General features: G+C 45.4%; 1 protein-coding gene across 2 annotated transcripts in view; it reads left to right on the forward strand.

The window, feature by feature from the left end:
• Positions 1-468: 468 nt before the first annotated feature.
• PTPRT (protein tyrosine phosphatase receptor type T) overlaps positions 469-21777 on the forward strand; it is a 1083394-nt gene continuing 1062085 nt past the window's right edge. For both annotated transcript variants that reach the window (XM_060122182.1, XM_060122183.1), the window contains exon 1: positions 469-556. In XM_060122182.1, coding sequence (XP_059978165.1) covers positions 469-556 — 88 coding nt within the window. The remainder of the gene's footprint in view (positions 557-21777) is intronic.

A 21777-nucleotide genomic window follows, 5' to 3' on the forward strand; every position in this document is an offset into this window, starting at 1 on the left:
TACCTGCACCCCAGCCGGGCAGATGGTGCGCGGCAGCGCGGCCCGGGGGGAAGGGGCGAGGACGCTGCGGGGCGCATGACTGTAGGAGCCAGCTGCCCCGAGCCGCCCGGCCCGGCGAGGGAGCGCGGGGAGCCCGCGTGGGCCAGGCGCGGGCGTGTGCGAGGCGCGGGCGTGCGCGCGAGGGTGTGTGCGCGGCCGAGGCGGAGCGTCGGGCGGGTGGGCGGCGGCGGCGGCGGCGGCGTTAGGACTCCGGGGACACCGCCCCCCGCCCCCCGCCCAGCATCCCGCCCCCGCCCAGCCTCCCGCCTCAGTTCGCGCTGCGCCTCGGCTTCGAGCGTAGCGGCGCCGGCTCCGCGAGCCCAGCGGCGCGTACAGCCTGCGGCCGCGCCGACGATGCGGGGCCGCCCCGCGCCCGCCCCAGTCCCGGCCCCGGCCCCCGCGGGAAGTGGCTGAGCCACCGCCGCCCGGATGGCGAGCCTCGCCGCGCTCGCCCTCAGCCTGCTCCTGCGGTTGCAGCTGCCGCCGCTACCCGGCGCCCGGGCGCAGAGCGCCGCAGGTAAGTGCGCCCCCGGCCCCTTCTCCCTCCCCGGCGCGTCCGGGCGCCTGCCGCCGGGCCCCGGGAGGAGAAAGTTGTGCAGGCTCGTGGGGGATGCGGGGGGCGGCTGGCCGGAGCCCGGGTCCCCGACTGCAGCCGCGGGCAGCCGTATCCAGGCGCGCCCGGGCCAGCGTGCCCGGCCCCCGGCGTCCCTCGGCCGGCAGCGTTCGGCGAAGTGCGCCGCTTTACTTTTCTGCGGACCCCCCGGCCTCGAGTAACTTTCCGCGGCTGTGGCGAATACTTCCGCTCGCCGCCTCCCACTTGTCGGAATCTGTCACTTGAGTGTTTGGGGCGGTGAGATAGAAAGCGGCATCGACGCCCGGGGTGGAGCGTCCTCTCCCCGGCAGCCTCCTGGGCAGCGCGCGCTTTTCGTGGGGAGGACCGGTCGCCAGCAGGCCGAGGCGGCCAGGGCGGTGGCTTTTCTTGTCTCACGGGAGAGACAGGCGGCCCCAGACTTGCTCTAACCACGCTGCTTCCCTGAGCTTGTCCTTACGCCGCTGAAGGCACCGTGGAGGTGTTGGTGTTAACGATAGAGACGGCCATCCCTCCTCCCTACCCCGTGGTTCTTATCCGAAGCAAACGGGCGCCCCTGTTAAGGCCCTTCAGGTGGAGGGGATTTGACCTGTGAGCGTGTCTGCTCCAGAAAAGTTTGGGGGACTCGTATTTGGATTTGACCATGGGGAGGAGGCGAGCAGAGGTAGTTTCCCGTGTGTGTGTGTGTGTGTGTGTGTGTGCGCGCGCGCGCGCGCGGGCGTTTGCCCTGGCATGCTACTAATGGCAAGTTGGCATGCACAGGAGGCCTCCAGGATCCGGGATCTTACACATCCCCAAAGCCCACGGCAGGCAGCTTCCAGCCCTGAGCCCCCAAAGAGTAGGCGGTGGGGGAAGGAGAGAAGGGAGAAAGGAGTGCAGGTGTGCTTCCAAGTTCAGAATCACCTTGCAGTTTCCAATTAGCTCAGGTGTGACCACGCTGAGGGGAGATTGCTGGGATCATGGGGGCAGGCTGAGATGAGCTAGTGGGACTGAGGAAAAGATTCGTTTTGGATTGATGAGTAACAGCGGTGCCCATCTAGTATCACGCTGAAAGAAAGAGAAGGGAAGAAAAAGAAACTGTGGGGGAGTGTAACCTCTTTAAACAGGCTGCTTCTGAGGTTAAGAGCCGCTAGAGTGACATTCCACTGGAAATGCACTGGAGTCTTCCTTGCTCCAAAACAGGAACTGAATATGGGACTTCTGCGAAAGAACAGCTTGTTTCGTGGCTGGGAAGTTAGGCGACTAGGACACTTCTTTAGAGGTGTGTGAAGCTTAAAGGTTGGTTTAGCAAGTAAGAGAAGAGGGACAGCCACACATCATTCTGAAGATGGTGCACAATTCCTGTTTTCCTCGTTTTGGGTCTGTGTTAGGTGTGCTAGGGCAGGGAAGGAGGAGGATGCTTGGGGGCAGTCCTGGGGACCAGGCATCATTTGTGACTTAAATTTTTACTGTCCTCCAAGGCCTGGCCGGCCTGCCACCCATGAATAGTACTCAGGTTTCTGCGGCAAGAACCAGTGTCAAAAATATTCCTCCACGGGTCTCAGAGCGTTCTTGGGTGGCGTGCGGTAAAACCGTACGGGCTTGGGAAGCTGCCCGATGCTAAAAGCCGGCTCCGGATGCTCCCGCCAGGTGGCGCTCGCTCACAACTGTTAAAATGCAAATATAGTTGCTTTTATCTCCGGAATAGAACTTCTTTTCAGTTTTTAAGTGAGTAATGTGTTTATTCAGCAGCCTTTTGTTAAAACATTTAGAGAAGTGTGAGGAGCAAGCACCTTTTCTTTGTTTGCTCTTCGGAACACAGGGGAAGGAAAAGCAATCCTGGAGTACAGTTTGGGAAGAAATTTAAGGCACCATGTTTCTTTTGATTCGACCTGAGCTGAGTGGCTTCTGCAAACCTACTCTAGTGTATACTTAGCAAGTGGCTGCGTTTGTTCCAGGGGCTCCTTAAACGAGGGGGGGGGGATTAACTTGTGTTGGAGATATGATGCATTCTAAGCCTCACTCATTTGTAAAAATGGGGATTTTCTGTATGTATTCTCTCCTTTCTGGTTTAATGCTAACTAGAACACTTAAGTTAATTATTTTTTCCAGGTTTCTAACATCTGCACTTGTAGATGCAGGAATGCTGCAAACGCTGACTTTTAAAAATGGACTTATCTTCTTACTTTATTTATAAACGCAGACATTGTTGGAACCCAAATCTAAATATGACTATAGTTTGATTTCTTTGAAAGAATCTGATTTCAAACTTGTGGCAAGTTTGGGTAAATAATACGTTTAAAAACTCAGTGGTGTGCTCTCCATATTCTTTTAATCTGAAAATTCTCAGTCTCGAAAGCAATTTCAGTTTTTAAGCTTACATCCAGTACACAGTTGGGGTGATATATTTTGCTGTAATGTGTCAGTCACAGTGTCCAAAAGTCAGTGGTGAAAGCTTGTCATCAAAAGGCAATTTCTTTCTTCCTTCTTGTGAGATGTGTTTCATGAGCCAGGATTATTTTTGTAAGCAATGATGGCAAACAACAACAACAACAACAACACATTTTAAATCAGCCTCTGAAAAGTGTGGCAAAAACATGATTTGGGATGAGGAAAGAAGGAAACAATTAAACAAATGGATAAGGGGGTAATTTGTTTATTTACTAGTGGGTTTCAGCATCTGTACATTGAGAGCAAAAATGGATCTGAGAGGGACTGACTTGCCATCGCAGTTGTTAGTGATGTAGTCATTTAACTCGATAATCATTGCCACATACCTCTGGGGAGCTGTTAGCAGTACAGTCTAATTTTACTTTCTCTCCTGGATTGCTTGATTTGTTTCCTAATAAAAGAACCATTAATGTGCAAACCTGGCTAGGATTCTGTTTCAGCAACAACCACGAACATGTTCATAGTGAAAACAGACCACCGTCTTGGGTTACAACCCACTGCCTTTCTCCTCTCCTTTTCTTCTCGCTTAGCTCCTGCAGGCTCCAGGCTGCCAGCTGAGATGGCATCCTCTGTAGTAGTGTAACTGTCACCTTTCAGAGCCACAATCACAGGACATTACATCATCAGTTTTTTGAGCACGGGATACTCCCATGACTCTCTGGCAGCGTGTTGCTGTGGAAACAAGAGCAATGCCATATAGGCAGTGGGTCCTTGATACAGAGTTTTTGATGATGATGAAGAGATGGTAGAGTCTCATGGCACCTGTAATGGGGGACGGGGGAGCTTAACTCGGGAGGCAGCCTGATTGAGCAAAAAAGAGTATGAGCTTTGGAGTCTGAAGTCCTCAGTTTGAATACTGCCCCTGCCTCTTTCCAGCTGTGTCAGCCTGGGCAAGTCATTTACTTCTCTAATTCCCAGCTTCTCATTTGTCAGGTGAGAATGATTATAGCTGCCTCACTGGCTTTTGTAAAGACTAGATAAGATGATGCACGAAGAGTGAGTGCATTGTACTACTTTATCCTGAAGGGGAGCCTTTTCTCTTACTTGCCCTGGCATTGATGCATGTACACAGGCCAAGGGGGCACTGATGATAAGCTCAGTTATGAATTGAAAATTAGATGGCTGGGTTTTGGTGATGACTTTTAGTGTTTCTCTTTTTCTTCTTTATGGGGGCTTGATTCTCTGCGGCCACTTTTAGAAAGAGATTTGGAACGAAACAAAGGTGATACCGATACATTTGGCCATTCAAAGGTTTCGATAGGCGTGTTTAGTTCCAAGCATGTTTTACCTTGTAAATGAGAACGGATGGAAAACAGAGTGGTCGCACATTGTAACGGGACGGTGTTCACGTACGTCTTCCCTCCCTTCCTACCCGCCTCCTCACACTGTCTTCCTTGCCTCCGGCTCTTCCTGCTGCTCTACTGCCATCTTTTCCCTAACCTAGAAATCAAGCGCGCGGCACTCTGGGGCTGTGAGGGGAAAGATGCTTTGTGCACTTGACAAATAAGCAAAGACTAAGTAAACACACAGAGGGCTGTGGCGGTCCAATAAATAAAAAAGCTATGAGATTATTGAAAACAAACCATCCCTGACAGGTGTAATATCATTTGCAGGCACATGACGGAATTGGGGCTAGGAGGCAGCGCCATGTAGATATTAGAAAGTAGTTAGAGTGTCTTGTGAAATCTTATAAAATGGATTCAAATTGGTTTGGAGAGGAAGAATGCTGTGGGTTTTCTATGGATTAAGAGCAATCAGATGCAGCCCAAGGGACAGCGGGGATCACTAGTGTTGTGTGCAGGTGGGACAGGGTGACCAGAGGGGGTGATGGGATTCAGCGATGGATGTGGTCTTGCTGGACACACCCTTATTTGCCTGGAAGAGGGAGAAATGACCATGATCATATTTATTTATTATCTATTGGTAAGAGTTACAGGTTCTAGAAAAGATACAGAGGGACGCAGTGAGGATGCGAGGTATAGATCCCAAGGGATCTGCCCGAAGTCAACTGTGAAAAATGGGAATTAATGTGTCAAAAAGGCAGAGTGGTGAAAGAATGAGGAGCCCCTGAGAAACAGTGACCCTTTGGCCTGTTTTATTTCAAAATGCCAGCGCTGTTTCCCTTGGCACATCCTAGGTATTTACCCAGGTGAGGGCTGCTCAGAAACCCCACCAGATCCACCATCAGACTGATGGGTGACTAATAAATTGAAGTGAGTCTCCAGTGTTATAGACAATTTCTTTTTCACACTCTAGTCAAGCTGCTGAAGTATATGTGACACACACATTCACTGGTGCACAAGTGGAACTGATAGAAAGTCTTTCCAATTTCTTGAATATTCAGCTTCCAATCTTCATCTGATGCTGGAGGGGATAAAAAAATGGTGACGCCACTTTGGTAAATGGTTTGGCAATTTCTTTAAAAAGTAAAACGTACACGTGCCCCAGGATACAGCCATTTCACTTCTAGGAATACACCCAACAGAACACGTGCCCTAGGATACAGCCATTTCACTTCTAGGAATACACCCAACAGAACACGTGACCTAGGATACAGCCATTTCACTTCTAGGAATACACCCAACAGAATACGTGCCCTAGGATACAGCCATTTCACTTCTAGGAATACACCCAACAGAAATGAAAACATGTCGACACAGAGACACGTACGTGAATGTTCATAGCAGCGTTATTCATGGTTGCCAAAACCTGGGAACAGTCCGAATGTCCATCCACTGTGAATCCATCCAGTGGAATACTACTAGCAATAGAAGGGAATGAACTACAGACAATACGCTACAGCATGGACGAACCTCAAAAACATGACACTGAGCAAAAGAAGCCGGTTACAAGAGATTACATATTGTATGAAATATTCAGAAAAGACAAATCTATGGAGACAGGAGGCAGAACAGTAGTTGCCTGGGGCTGGGCACGGGAGCAGGGATCTGTAGCAAGTGGGCATGAGAGAACGTTTTGAAGTGATGGAACGATTTGAAAACTGGAAGGTGGTGATGGGTGAGTAACTCTCTAAATCCCAGCTCCCGGCTTGTCATATGAACTTGGTGAGTTACTTCACGGTTCTGAACCTTTATCTCTGCATCTGTAAAGGGGGCACACCAGTGCCTTGGTGTTGCAAGAGCCAGAGGTAACTCCTGTGAATTGTCAAGCTTGGTTCCTGGCACAAAACAGGCACCCAGTAAGCGGCGTCACTCTTCCTTGTGCCCTACCAGTCTCCAGAATAGTTCGTTGTATTCGTTATTTGCAAGGCGTTATTTTTGGTTTGGTCTTCCACCCCTCTCGTAGGCTCTTTAGACTGTGAGTTAAATCAATGAGCTGACGTTTCTTCCCTCTCATCAGTTGGGCAAAAAATGAAAAAGTTTAAGACTGTCAGGTTTTGCTAAGGATCTGAGCAATTAGGTGGCTTTGTTCACTGTTGAGTAATGACTATTGAAACAGCTGTTTTCAGTGCTCACTTGGCAATGCCTATTAAACTTGAAGATGTGAATGCTTTGTGCCTGGAGTGTTTTGGTAGGGTTTGGATTGGGGCGGGGGAGGGAATAGACCGTTCATTCATTTTCTTTCTCGTTAAGCCAGGGATGTAGAAATTTAACAGAAGGGTGGAAGCCCCCTTGCTTGGGAGCAGATACAACATGCTTTTGGCCCACTGGCAGTTTATGTGCTGCTCTTAAGATGTTTATTAACCTCAAACATTCTGGACGTCATGACAGTTGTCGTCTTCCAGGGGAGGACGCAGTGCTGTCACCCACATTCCTAGCTCCAATTTCCCAAGACCCTGGAAAGCCTGTTCCTCTCGGATCACCCAGGCTTAACTTTACTTCCCTTTTATCATGAGATCACAAACCTATTTCTCTTGATCCTCCTGTAATTCATAGCGGGTGGTTATTAATCTTTTAAGGGTCATGTATTTGTCTCTTTGGAACCAAGCATGAATTCATGAATTCATATCGGCAAGGAGAACTTTTTAAAGCCTGCTTAAAGTTTAATCCTCATGAATGGGATGGCTTTGAATGGCCTGTACTTGCTCTTATGGATTTTAATTATGACTTTTCTGCTGCTCAGTTGATCACAAGTTAGTCATTGGGAGCCCCTTTAAACCAGATCCTTTTTCACCATTTTCAAACATCCTTGAGAGCACCCTGATTTTTCTGTGACAATAAGGAACTTCAGGCTTACCCCTAGGTTTTCTGTCCCAAACATGTAGTCAGTTATTTATTTTTTTTAAAAATAGCCCAGAGGGAAGAGATATGGGGACATATGTATATGTATAACTGATTCACTTTGTTATAAAGCAGAAACTGACACACCATAGTAAAGCAATTATACTCTAATAAAGATGTTAAAAAAAAAGAGCCCAGATCCTTTTTTGTGGAGACATCAGAACCCGAGCTGCACATTGTGAGGTTTTATTTGAACACTGGAAGAGAGTAAAACAGGGGCTCTTGGTCATGTTAGGGATAGAAAAAACTATTTTAAACAGCATGCCTTTAGGACCATTTATCTCTTAGGTTTTTTTTAAGTTCATTTGAGCATGAGAACTTATTTGTCTAATTAAAAATAATTTTGTCGTTGTCAAGGTATGTGCTTAAATGTGAGTATAGCCTCGAAGTTGATGTCACTATTCCTTCTTAAGCATCTTGGAATTGGCCCCTAAGTGCAGAGGTCCAGATGATTCTCACCTGTCAGTGTTTGTTGAGCACCAGCTTTCTAAAATGAAGAAAAAGAAACGTATCCCAGTCTCATCCTAAGGCAACTTGGTGAGTTGTCTATTGCCGTGTAACAGGCTGTCCCCCGAAACTCTGTGGCTTTATTTTCTCACAACTTTTCTTTGAGTCAGGAATCTGAGTGGCACGGCTGGGTTCTCTGGCTCTGGATCTCTGCAGTCAAGATATTGGCTGGGGCTGCAGTCAACTCGGCTCGAATGGGGAAGGGTCAGCTTCCAAGATCACTCACTTGGTTGTTGGGAGGATTCAGTTCCTCATGGCTGTTGGATTGAGGGCCTCAGTTCCTCATGAGCTGGAGAGAGGCCAACTGGGTTCCTTGCCAAGTGGACCCTCCATCACAACGTGGTTCCTGGCTTCACCAGAGTGAGCTATTGAGGGGACAGGAGAGCATATGAGCAAGCCAGAAGTCAGCCTCTGTAACCTCATTTTGGAAATGACATCTCATCACTCTTGCCATCTTCAAGTAAAGTCACTAGATCCCCCTCACCCACAAGGGGAGGGAATCACACAAGGGCTTGACTACCAGGAAGCGGGGATCTTTCATAGCCACGTTAGGAGCTGCCAATCACAGGAACCTCAAATAAATGACACGCAGTACAGGAAACCTTGTATCTTGGGGAAAAAAATACAAACATCACTTTTAAAGTGTGTTCACATCTTTTCATTCTTTTTATTATTTTGGGCGCCAGTATCAGTTCAGTGTCAAGATTTCACTCCTTAAAGGACTTTGAGTAGAGAGATTTATTGTCTCATAATTGACTTAGCTTAAATCTTAAAAAAGTTAATTGTGAAGGTCAGAAAGTAAAAAATGAATTAATATGAAGATTCGTCAGAAAACTTTTCAAACTTCATCCTAAAAGTTGAAGTACTGTGTTTTTATAAGACTATAAAACGTTCGCATTAGTATGTAGGTTCCACAGGACCATTTTATAATAAACACTAGTAGTTTAGGGCTATAATAAAGTTTAGCTAAAATTTACTATTTTTATTGCATATAGATATCCCAGTTAAAAAATTTAGTACTTAATATTTTAGACCTTTTCGACCCATGTCTAGAGAGTTTTTTTATTTTCACATAAGACTAAAATTGATAATTTATTAAGTTACAGTGATTGAAAGTTTAATGTAAATATACAGATTATTATATGGATCAAAACATGTCCTGCATGTATGTTTAGTTTTGATTGCTGAGGCAGTAGTACAGTCATTACAGAAGAACTTCAATCACGGTATTTTTTTTAGGTGACTGTGGTTGGGACCCATGAGATCTTCCAGGAAGGATGGTTTTGTCAAAATCCAGATGGGCTGACCAGACATTGGAGTTCCTGATGGGGATGTGCTCCAGGAATTTACCTGTTACTCAGGTTACCTATTTGCTTGGTGTTGGTTCCAGAGGTCCCCATTGTGCTTTCCTAGGCAGTTGTAAGTAGGCGGGAGGGTCACCAGTTTATGATGGTCCCAACCACAAGCTCTTTTTTGTTTCATCTCCGTAAGGTGACCTCGAGGAAGGAGGAAACCAAGACACCTTGAGTTTGCCCATTATATGCCTTGGGGAAATGCTTGTCTGGGTTCCACTTTCAGGGGCTTAGACTTTTGAGCAGTTTCTCATTTATTCATTGTCATCTTCAGTCCTGCTGTGTCAGGCTGTGTAAGGTTGGGTGCCAGGCACCCTCCTGCTATGAGGGAGGTGAGGGCATAATTGTCCTAGGTGTGTAGGTCAGGGCTGCTGAACGTGGCTCTGTGAAACCTGCACAGCTGTACATGCAGGACTGGGTCAAGGTCTGGGTCATTCTGCTCCAGTGAATCAGCTTTGAGTTCAAAGATATTTCCATGTTCAGTCTCTCTCCTATTTCCAGAACCAGAGCTCCTGATTTTTTTTTTTTTTTTGCGGTACGCGGGCCTCTCACTGTTGTGGCCTCTCCCGTTGTGGAGCACAGGCTCCGGACGCGCAGGCTCAGCGGCTATGGCTCACGGGCCCAGCCGCTCCGCGGCACGTGGGATCTTCCCGGACCAGGGCACGAACCCGTGTCCCCTGCATTGGCAGGCGGACTCTCAACCACTGCACCACCAGGGAAGCCCTTCTGATATTTTTAACTATTATTTTTTCTTTCTTCTGCCAAATATTTTCTGTTTACCATCTCTGCACCTGTTACATTATCTTTTTACTTTTTATAGGAAATGTGTGCACTGGGTTGGGGGAATGGTTTTCAGCTCAGAAACTTCGGAAACTAAGACCTTAAGCTAGATTCTAACATGTCTCAAACCAGGGCTGGGGAGGGATGGGTGGCGTGGGAGGAATGAGCAGTTATATTCAGAAGCCAGGAGCATGGCCAGCCTCTTCCCTGTATCTCAGCTGGCTCCAGTTTAGGATGGTTCTCTTCCTCTAAACACATTGTTTGGAACGAAGCAGAGGGCGCTCTCGAACACTTGGGTTGCATTGTCTTGAGGCCCTTTAAATTGGATTTATGGAGGAACTGTGGAATCTCCTGGAAAAGAGGAAACTTGTAGTTTCCAACTGTTGAGATGCTCAGTTCAAACATGCAGATACCTTAACTGAACCCAAGTACCATACCACTCTTGCTTTAAACAGAAGTTTAAAAAACTTTCTTGGAGGGGTGTACTTAGCAATGCAGAATTTTCCCTTGCAATTAAATCTTTAAAATTTTCTGTACAGAGGATGTGTATTCCAAGTATAGCATTATTTCTGGGACTTGACCCCTTGAACACGATTTTTGGTGGAGGAGTCGCCTGAACAAATCCCAGAGTTCCAAGGTCACTACTGTGTGTAAAGATGTCCACATATTTTATTTATTTTTATTTTTTAATTTTTTATATTTAACTAATTTTCTTTTTTTAACGTCTTTATTGGAGTATAATTGCTTTACAATGGTGTGTTAGTTTCTGCTTTATAACAAAGTGAATCAGCAATATATCCCCATATCTCCTCCCTCTTGCGTCTTCCTCCCACCCTCCCTATCCCACCCCTCTAGGTGGTCACAAAGCACCGAGCTGATCTCCCTGTGCTATGTACACATATTTTAAAATAGATTTTCTTAGTTTAACTTGGGACCGCTCTCCTTATGGGTCGCTATTTTAGTGAAGGTTGATGAAGTCAGAGCTCCCTTACCTTTATTATCTTTACATCTTTTTGCACATAAAATGTTCAGCATACAGTTAAATTCACTTGTATGCAGAAGCACGTTGTAATTGCTTTTACCTGAGAATTGACTTAGCAATTCTTAATTCCATTCTCATTTCCTCGTACCTCCAAAACCTCAGCAGCTATCATTTGTCATTGGAAAGTTGCTGACCACCTGTTCCACCTGGAGCTCTAGGGGTCCTCGGTACCTCCCCTACTCTAGCCTGCCTTTTCAGATGTCTCATTGGGCGCCATCCCTTTGTGGTCTGTAGGTTTTGGTTCAAATCTGACATTTCCTTCTTTTGGTGTCTCAACTCCCTTTGGAGATTCTTAGTCCTAGCTACCGTTTTGGCTCATATAGAAGATTCCAGGAATTATGCCTCGGGCTCATTGCCCTGGGCTCAGCCATCTTTTAACTATATGCAAGGTCCAAATGGTATGAGGCAGAGGAACAGTGAAGGAATTCCACTTGGCTCAGAGCCTCTCACAGAGATTCTCACGTTTCAGCATGTTTTACTTATTGTCTCCTACTTTGGCATTCTGATCTCAGAGTAAAATCTGGCCGTGATGGTGAGCACAGCATGCCTGTCCCATTTCTGACACCAGTGGCGTAATTAAAATGGATTACAAATTATCTGGCAGAGACCTTGTATGTGCTCCAAACTTGCATAAATTCCTGATTTATTTAGCTCAAGATACAGGATATCATGGAAGTGAGGTGACTACAGAGAGAGGAAGCAGACGTGGTGTCTTGGCCTGACCTTTTGTGGCCTCTTGGTTCCCCTCATGGGGTGCATACTTGCTGGTGACATCTTCAACACTGGCAGAATCCTGCTTGTGCACAGAAGCAGCCCAGTTTTTGCTAAGATGCTATGCAATGGCATCTTGGAAGATCCTATACTAAAAATGTGAGTATTTATTAAGAGATATTTACCAATATTTACAAATAGGTTCTTCTGGTTCATGAAGCAAACTCAGCATCTGCAAGGCCACATTCTTTGCTGTAGGAAGAAAAAAGAGCCAATTTTATGGATGTAACAATCGAATATTGTATTAATAATTACACTATGTATGTTTATGTTAGTATAAGAAGCAAAATGGTAGGCTACTTTTCGCAGAATAGGTATAGAGAGAAATGGAATTGAGATGGTAGATAAAAGGCATTTTGGCTTTAATTTGTAATATTCTATTTCATTGGAAAAGGAGAATACATTTAAACTTTGTTAAAATTAGTTGATAATTCTTGATAGAGAAGAACATAGGTGTTAATTATACTTCTTTGTAATATTTCTGCATTTCAATTATTTCCTTAAAAAGTGATACCCTTGCAATTTAAGATTTGTTGTAAATTATAGGGATTTTAAACATATGAACTGTTCCTCAATCGTTCTTTCAAAACAAATTGAGGTCTTATTTTCTTTATGGAAAGCTGCCTTTCAAAGTCTGTAATGAGGATTCCTTTGGGGAATTCTAAGACCCCTGCATCTGGTTAGAAGGAGCAAAGGAGAGAATTGTGTTGCAAATGTAGGGAGGCACTTGAGCAGGAGTGACTGGGGCCAATGGAGGGGCCTTCTTAGGCATGTGTCCATCTACCTCCTATGCCTTCTCTCTCCTGGGGTCTCATGGAGAAATAACGGAGATTCTTCCGTGGGGCAGCCTTTGGGTTTGCTTGAGGCCTTGGGTTTGCTTGAGGAGGGTACATTTGACACAGAAGAATAATGTTCCACAATCTTTTCAGTGTTTAGAGATGCTGTGTACCTAGGCACAGTTTTCCCATCTGTAAAATGAGCACATGACTTTGGTGTTTCTTAAGGGCTGGAGTTCTAGTCTCTGACTTTAGGCTTTTGATTGTTTCCCCCTGAAAATCAAATCATTTGACATCTTTTTTTTTTTTTTTTTTTTTTTTTTGCGGTACGCGGGCCTTTCACTGTTGTGGCCTCTCCTGTTGTGGAGCACAGGCTCCTGACGCGCAGGCCCAGCGGCCATGGCTCACGGGCCCAGCCGCTCCGCGGCATGTGGGATCCTCTCAGACCGGGCACGAACCCGTGTCCCCCGCATCGGCAGGTGGACTCTCAACCACTGCGCCACCAGGGAAGCCCCATTTGACATCTTTGATGGGGGTTAAGATATTAAAAATCTACCCTTTCCCGATGAATCAGTTTTGTTATTTGACACCATCCATAGTCTGTTCAAAAGGAATAAGTTGTGAAATCCCCAGGTCTAGGAGATGAAACAAACAGATCTGTTTCCAGGATTGTTCATTTCAAAGGTCGACTCCATTAGTCCAGATTAGAATATAACAGAAAGAATTTTCACTCTCCTGGGGTGAAAATTTCTAAACCCAAGTGTATACAGAGGAGCGGAGCATTTGGCTCATGTTGGAATGGAAAGCAGAAAATACAAGGAGATGACAGGTCATTTGGTGAAATGATGGATGATAGGAGAATAATAATGGGCAACCAGATTTAAGTTATGAAAATCACAGGTGCAGCGGGGTGTGTCTGCAGAGTCTGAAGGATTCAAACTGAACATCAGGGGAGTAAATACAAGAGAGGAAATGACTACCAAATAGGGAACACTAACACTATTGTGTACTTTAAAAACTTAAAATGAGCCAGGCATTTTTCAACGGCTTTACTAATTGTCACTTGTAGAGTCTTCTAACAGTCCTATGTTGTGGGTACAGTTACCATAAAAAAAAAAAATGAAGAACAGAGTGGTTAAGCCCAAGGTCGCACAGCTAGTGAGTGGTAGAGCCAGGGCTTGAACCTGAGCAATTTGAGGCTGGGATCTGTGTTCTTAGCCACTGCTGCCTGCTCTCTGTCCGGTTTACTTTGTGCCAGGTGCTGTGCTCAATTCATCCTTAGGGGAAAAATTTAGGTCCCACTTGAAATTCCTGGGTGGAAAGCCTTTCTTCAGAATTTTCAATGAGAAAATTGCGGGGGAGTTCTAAGACTTCATTGAATTCTCGTATCGATCTTATGAAGCAGGCACAACAATCCCATATATCAGGTAAGAGAACTTGTTTTTTTTTTTTTTTTGCCGTACGCGGGCCTCTCACTGTTGTGGCCTCTCCCGTTGCGAAGCACAGGCTCCGGACGCACAGGTTCAGTGGCCATGGCTCACGGGCCCAGCCGCTCCGCAGCATGTGGGATCTTCCCTGACCGGGGCACGAACCCGTGCCCCCTGCATCGGCAGGCGGACTCTCAACCACTGCGCCACCAGGGAAGCCCAGAGAACTGGTTTTATGGAGGCTCAAGGGCTTGGCCACAGTCACACTTGAGTCATCTCATTTCAGAGTCCAGGTCCTTAAACACATAATGTTGAGTGTTAGCAGACTTTTCCAAGTGGGGAAGAGGGGCTGTCTTCCTAAGAAAGAAGCCCCACCTTCTCCCCAGATAGGTCTCAACCATCCCAGTATCAAAAGAGGGTAATTCACAGAGAGGACCCTCATTTGTCCTAGAACAAAAGTTGGGCCCCTAGATGCGGCTGATAGCACACTGGGGGCTCAGCAGCTGAAGGTGCCGCACTCCCAGGAACTCAGATGGGATGAAGGGTTCATCCCTGACTATGGTCTTTGGACCTCTGGGTCTCCAGCAAACACAGCATTTTAGGAAAACGCTTTTTGGCTGGACATAGTTGATTGAATTAATTGAACCCACAGGATAGTCCCCCTGTGGATTTAAGAGAGGTGATTATTTGAGTTTTACAAATGAGCAGCTGAAGCCCAAGCCATCAGGTGGGACTGCCTTTGAATTTGTAGGATGCACCATCAGCTGTTTGAATGTCAGAGATTTTGCAGCAAGACTTTGGTTCTGAAATACAAGGGCCTGTGTAATTTTATCTAATTTTCCAAAGGCACTGAATACCTCCCCGTTGAATTTTCCATTGTGTGCCCTCCAGTAAAGAATGTGTAAATCCCTTCTCAATGTCTGCTCTTGTGACTGCAGTTTTTGAGCTTGGTTCCTGATGTGACCTTTTGGTAGTTCCTGGCTGTTTTTTCTTGTGAAATCAGGTCTGGGGCAGGTGGACCCATCTGCTCTGACATGAAGGAAAGCATAGTGATTGAAAGTGCAGGCTCTGATCTCAGACTGTGTGGGCTCAGTGCTGTGCTACTTACAAGCTGTATGACCTTGAACAAGTTATTTGAGCCCTTTGAGCCTCAGTTTTATCATCTGTGAAATGAGGCTAATCATAGTAACTTGCTTGTAGGGTAGTTTAAGAAATCAATGAGGTGATGTATGTAAAATGCTTAGCCTGGGGCCAGGCTCGTGGAAATTGCTCAATAAAGGCTAGTGGTTCTTGGTGGTGATGTTGTTGCTGGAGGCTACTACTGGAGCTCAGTGGAGCACAGAATACATGGCGAGGGTGACCAGTTGTCCTGGTTTGTCCAGGACGGAGGTGTTTCCCAGCATGTGGGACCTTCAGTAGTAAAACCAGGCAAACCAGGATGAGTTGGTCACTCCAATGCCCATTCCAGGCCACAAAGCTTTGTTCAGAGTGACCTCATTGCATACGCTGTGCAGGTTCCTGGAAGTTGCATGTACAATTCATATTTATGTAGCAAATAAAAAAAGATTATCTGATATCTGACCTGCATTTGATAGATGTTACTGTAGGAAGAAATAGAATAGCTTTTGTCAGTTTCCAAAAATATCACCACTAGAGGAGGTGTCTGGGGTCTCCTGCTGTATCTCTCTGGATCCTGACAGAAAACAGAATTACACTCCAATGTGTTGTGACACTTTAATGAAAGGACTGTGCATGGCTGGGGCTAAGGGAAACCACAAGGGGTGCTGAGACATCTAGAGACTAGGAACAGTGGGAGATTATTGGTACCCTTTAATTTGCAAAGGGGCAAGGGGAGGGAATTGTGTTAATGGAGCCCTTCTTTGTACTGCTCTGAGTACCAGGAGGCATGAATCCTCTGCTCTCTGGTTCTAATGGTGTTTAGCAGATGGGGAGCACTGGCCGGAGATTTTAAGGCAGGAGGAGAAGGCTTGGGGTATTTATCCTCCTCCCGTCCTGCCTCACTGCTTTCTGGTATGGCTCTATTCCTCAATGGCAGTGGTTCTCAAAGTGTGGTCCCTGGACCAGCAGCCTCAGCATCACCTGAGAACTTTTTATAAGTGCAAGTTTTGGGGGCCCACCACAGACCTGCTAAATCATAAGCTCTGGGGGCGGGTAGCCTGCGTTCTAAGAAGCCCTCTAGGTGACACTGGCACATGTGAAAATTTGAGAACCGCTGCTCTAGGGAGCAGAGATATACCATTAATTTCATGTGGGGCCTTTGGCCAGTGAAGTCCATTTTCCGCTTTGAAGGACCGTTTCTGTCTCAGCCAAATGAAAGGGAGCTTTGCCATCTCTCTTCATAGCACTTGATCCTCTTAAATAGTCTTTTTTTAAAAAAATAAATAAATTTAGTTATTTTTGCCTGCGTTGGGTCTTCGTTGCTGTGCGCGGGCTTTCTCTAGTCGCGGCGAGTGGGGGCTACTCTTCCTTGTGGTGCGTGGGCTTCTCATTGCGGTGGCTTCTCTTGTTGCGGAGCACGGGCTCTAGGTGTGTGGGCTTCAGTAGTTGTGGCACCTGGGCTCAGTAGTTGTGGCTCGCAGGCTCTAGAGCGCGGGCTCAGTAGTTGTGGCGCACGGGCTTAGCTGTTGCGCGGCATGTGGGATCTTCCCGGACCAGGGCTCGAACCCATGTCCCCTGCATTGGCAGGCGGATTCTTAACCACTGCGCCACCAGGGAAGTCCTTAAATAGTCTTTTTATTTATTTATGTGTTTATTTTCTGACTCTTTTCTATTAGAATTAACACTGCATGAGGGTCAGGACTTTGTTCTGTTCACTGATGATCCCCTGTGCCCAGCACAATTCCTATACATGGTACTCCATGTTGGTGAATGAATGGATAGGAAGTGATTTCTAAGATCACTTTTAGCAATTTTAGTTTTAATGTGAAGATTCTGTGTTCTGTCTTATATAATAATGGGTACTTTATCCTAAATCTGTCAGTCTGAAATCTCAACCTACAATTCCATTTTTTGTACAAAAGGAAAATAATAATCGATGAATTAAAGAAAGATTGTTTAAAACACTCTCTGTGTGCCAGGGACCATAGCACATGCAGTGTGTCACACATTCTTTAATCTTCATAAAGGCTCTGTGAAATTGGATTACTCTAAAGGAATGCTATCTTAGTGAGGCTGTGTGACATACTCAAAGTCACATAGCTGTTTTTTAAAAATTTTATTGAAGTATAGTTGAATTACAATGTTGTGTTTAATTTCTGCTGTACAGCAAAGTGACTCAGTTATACATATATATGTTCTTTTTCATATTCTTTTCCGTTATAGTTCATCACAGGATATTGAATGTAGTTCCCTGCGCTATACAGTAGGATCTTATTGTTCACATAGCTATTAACTGGCCAAACCCAGCTTTCAGTCAAGCTGCGTTCACTTCCAGGCCAGTATTGTTTCAATTTCAGAGCTGTGCAAGATTCAGAAAAATCTACTGAATTGCAAAGATTGATTACAAAAGAATAGTTTGCCTTGAAATCTGTTTTGTCTTGGGTCACTCAACATGTTGGAGAGAGGATAGGCACTGAAGTCAGAAAGACCTGAATTAAAATCCTGGCTCTTGCCACTTAATGGCTGTGTGTCCTTGGGCGAGTTACTGTATCTCTCTGAGCCTAGCTTCCCCCATCCGTCAGTAGGGAATAATTCTACCAGTCTGGTAGGGGCAGTTGCAACCATTTGAGATGATGCATATAAGATACCTGGCAAGTGATAATAGCAGTGGTGGTTTCTAAGAATTTTTTTGCGCATTGGTAATTCATGTATGAATTGTAATAAGTCTCAGTTTCATTGGTGGATTTTAGAGCTTACTGTTCTTTATTAGGGAAAACTGATAATGTGACTTGAACTTGCAATAGTCTCTGGAGATATTCTCATTCCCATCTGGGCTGGCTGTGCGCCCAGACTGCCTGGGATCCCTAATCGTCTTGCTTACTTGCTGTATGTCCTTGGGCGAATTAGTTAACCTCTCTGAGCTTTAATGTCTTTATCCCAAAATGGGGAATGATAGTACCTATCTCATTAGACAGTTATGCACGTCATGTGAAATAGCATATGTAAGGTAGCGAATAAATAGCGTGAAAATTATCATTGTTAAATGGGAATTTCTTCTGCATATCATATATGTCCATGGTCTTGTTACTGTTGAAGTTTAGACATGCAGATGCGTGTCTATGCACATAGGTAGGCATCAAGTAAGGTCCTACATAGAAACAGTAAATGGTAACTGTACACCAGGCATTGTGTAAAGACTCCTTTCTCCTCTGAAATCCTACTATTTTGAAGCCTCACCTTCTAGTGCGATGTCAAGGTTTTGGAAGGAAGCTGGAGTCTCTGGGCTACCCAATAGATGTTAAACCCACTCACAGCTCCTGTCCGTTCCCTAAGGGAGAACCCCCAGACTCTTGTGTATGATTCCAAGCCCAGAGAGTTTGGAAGGAAGGAGACTGGCTGCTTCAGGGAGACATGCTTGCCGTGGTGGTTAATAAAAGGAGTGATGGCCTGATGGCTAGAGAGGAGCAGGAGAACCAAAAGAAGCAGCAGTGAGATCTCAACAAACTCAGTAGCTGGAGCAGTAGCACGTAGGCAGAGGATGCTCCCCTCCTCTGAAGGCCCCGAAGACTGCACCTTATTGCTTTGCTCAAGACGCTGTGGCAGTCATGGCAATTATGATGTCAGGATGCAAAATTAAACAAAAAAAATTTTTTTTAATCCCTAAGAATTAATACCCCAAACGCTGTCACTTTAAAACAAAATGATGTCAGGAGAAAGAACTAGGTGTGGGTTCCGAATACAATAACTGATCTTTTTACAGATAACCTTGAGTTATAAGGAAAGGCTAAATTGTTTTCTTTAATCCCATTATTCTACTCTGTAATGTTTTCTACGGTATTTTTAGGCATATCATTCCATTTTGATCTTTGCTCTTAATAAGTGCAACCACCTTTTTGCAGTTAAGCAGTTGAATCTTAGATGCAACAAAGGACCAACCCAAGGTCACACAGATGCTGAGGGCAGGGGGCAAGGCCTGAAACCTGCTGTTTAGATTTTGAACCCATGACGTGCACCATGGCCCTGTTCTATCATGTAGGAGGGAAGGGCAGTTTGTAGAATATTTTTAAAGACTTTGTAGACACAACTCTTCGAACGTCTGCTGTGGTGGTTAGCATGATGCCTTCCGCCTAATGAACCCTAGGTTTAAGTATGTAGGAAATTGAATTAAAGAGCAAACCTTAGCTGTCCGGAAAGTCCTGATATTGTAAAGGCAGGTTTTCTTAGGAGCAACTGGAATGAAGGCAACGTGGGAGGGGACAGGCGGGTAGGAGGAAATGCATAAAGAGAAATATAGGTAAAAAGAGAGAGAGAGTCTGGAGGGGCCAGAGGGTCTGGAGTAGCATCGGGAGGCCAGGGGTGAAACAGGGCGCATGGCGTTTCCTTGGAGGAGTACGCTGCTGCTTTTTCTCCGACTCCTTTGATTTTGCCTGACCTGACCCTTCAGGGGAGCGAGTTTACAACCTAAGGCTCTTCATTGAAGATAACTTTTATTTGGCATGAGAAATTCATGCTAGCATGGGAAAAATTGCAACGGACTAGAGATGTTGATAACAAACAATGAGATGATAGCCACGGAAGGATACCCCACCTCTGGCTTCCTCTGAGGTCAGTTCTATCCAGATGGTCTGGGAGGCCCATGACTCAGACCCATCTGACTCCATTCCTGGTGTGAGGCACGCCAGGCTGAGTGCCGTTATCCCTTCCCCCCAGACCCAGAGGTGGCCATGCCACGGTTTGAGTTTCCTCTTTGTCACTTGCATCAAAGAGGAAGATTTAGCAAATGACGTCCCTTTGTTGGAGGAAAGGGATCAAGATGTGTTTAATGTAGAGATTCTTCAGTGTCTGTTCTTTTAAGTTGGTGAAAGTTTAGTGCAGTGCAGTTGGAGTTGTATAGAGAGTTGACAGCATGTGACTTCTAGATTAGGATGACTTGAGAAATTCAAATTGAAGTGTACCCTGTGTTAGTTAACTGTCGCTGCCTAAAAAATTACCACGAAGTTAGCCACTGAAAACAATACTTACTGAACCACTTAAGCAACTGACAGTGACATTGTTTATCTCACAGTTTGTGTGGGTCAGGAGTCTGGGCATCTCTGAGCTTAGGGCTTAGGGCCTCTCATGAGGCTGCCACCCAGACATCAGCCAGGGCTGTGGTCTCATCTGAAGACTTGATCGTGAAGGATCTCTTTCTAAGCTCATGTAGTTGTTGGCAGAATTCAGTGTTTTTTTAAAAAATTTATTTTATGGAAGTATAGTTGATTTACAGTGTTGTGTTAGTTTCTGGTGTACAGCAAAGTGATTAAGTTATACATATACGTAATAGTTTGCTAACCCCAAACTCCCAGTCCATCCCTGCCCCCCGCCCTTGGCAACCACAAGTTTTTTCTCTATGTCTGTGAGTCTGTTTCTGTTTTGTAAATAAGTTCATTTGTGTCATTTTTTAGATTCCACATATAAGTGATATCATATGGTATTTGTCTTTCTCTTAGTACGATAATCTCGAGTTGCAGCCATGTTGCTGCAAATGGCATTATTTCATTCTTTTTTATGGCTGAGTAGTATTCCATTGTATATATGTACCACATCTTCTTTATCCATTCATCTGTCAATGGACATTTAGGTTGTTTCCATTGTGAATCGTGCTGCTGTGAACATTGGGGCACATGTATCTTTTCGAATTAGAGTTTTGGTCTTTTCTGGATATATGCCCAGGAGTGGGGTTCCTGGATCATATATGGTAACTCTGGTTTTAGTTTTTTAAGGAACCTCCATACTGTTTTCCATAGTGGCTGCACCAATTTACATTCCCACCAACAGAGTAGGAGGGTTCCCTTTTCTCCATACCTTCTCCAGCATTTGTTATTTTTTGACTTTTTAACGATGGCTATTCTGAAGCGGTGTGAGGTGATACCTAATTGTAGTTTGAGTTGTATTTCTCTAATAATCAGTGATGTTGAGCATCTTTTCATGTGCCTATTGGCCATCTGTAGGAAGCATTCAGTTTTTTGCAGGCTGCCAAACTGAGGGTCTTACTGCCTTGTGGGTTGCTGGTTAGAGGCCATTCTTAGTTCCTTGCAACATGGGCCTCTCTGACACAGTGGCCTTCTTCATCTCCCCAGCAAGGGAGAGAGTCTGCTAGCAAGACAGAGGTCACAGTCTTATGTATCTAATTGAAGCAATGACATCTCATCACCTTTACCATATTCTGTTGGTTAGAAGCTAGTCACCAGTCCTGCCCACACTCAAGGGGAGGGGATTACATAAAAGCGTAAGTACTGGGAAAGGAGGATCATTGGGGACCATCTTAGAGTCTACCTGCCACAGACCCATATCTCAAACTACCCCCCCCCCCATTTTTGTGGTATTCTTCAGAGTCTTGCCACAAAAGTCTTTGCTTCTGTGGGCATGGGAGGGATTGAAATTTAAGTAAGACTGAAAGAAGGAGATGGAAAATTCTGTTTGGGTTTGACCTGGTCACTTATTTACCTTGATTGACTTATCACGGGTCTTACAGGGGGCTTGAAATATGTGATTTCCTTTCACCCTCACTGATAACCCTGAGAAGTAGGCAGATGAGGGAACTAGGATTTACAGACAAGCTTGAATCTTGTCCAAGCTCGCAAGGGTCGAGGGCCGTTAGATTTTGAAGAGGTCAGAAGGTGTCAGGAGGAAAGGTTTTGCGGGGCTTGGTAACCTGAGCTGCT

This window comes from Lagenorhynchus albirostris, chromosome 15, assembly GCF_949774975.1.
Source record: "Lagenorhynchus albirostris chromosome 15, mLagAlb1.1, whole genome shotgun sequence".
Taxonomy (NCBI): Eukaryota; Metazoa; Chordata; class Mammalia; order Artiodactyla; family Delphinidae; genus Lagenorhynchus; species Lagenorhynchus albirostris.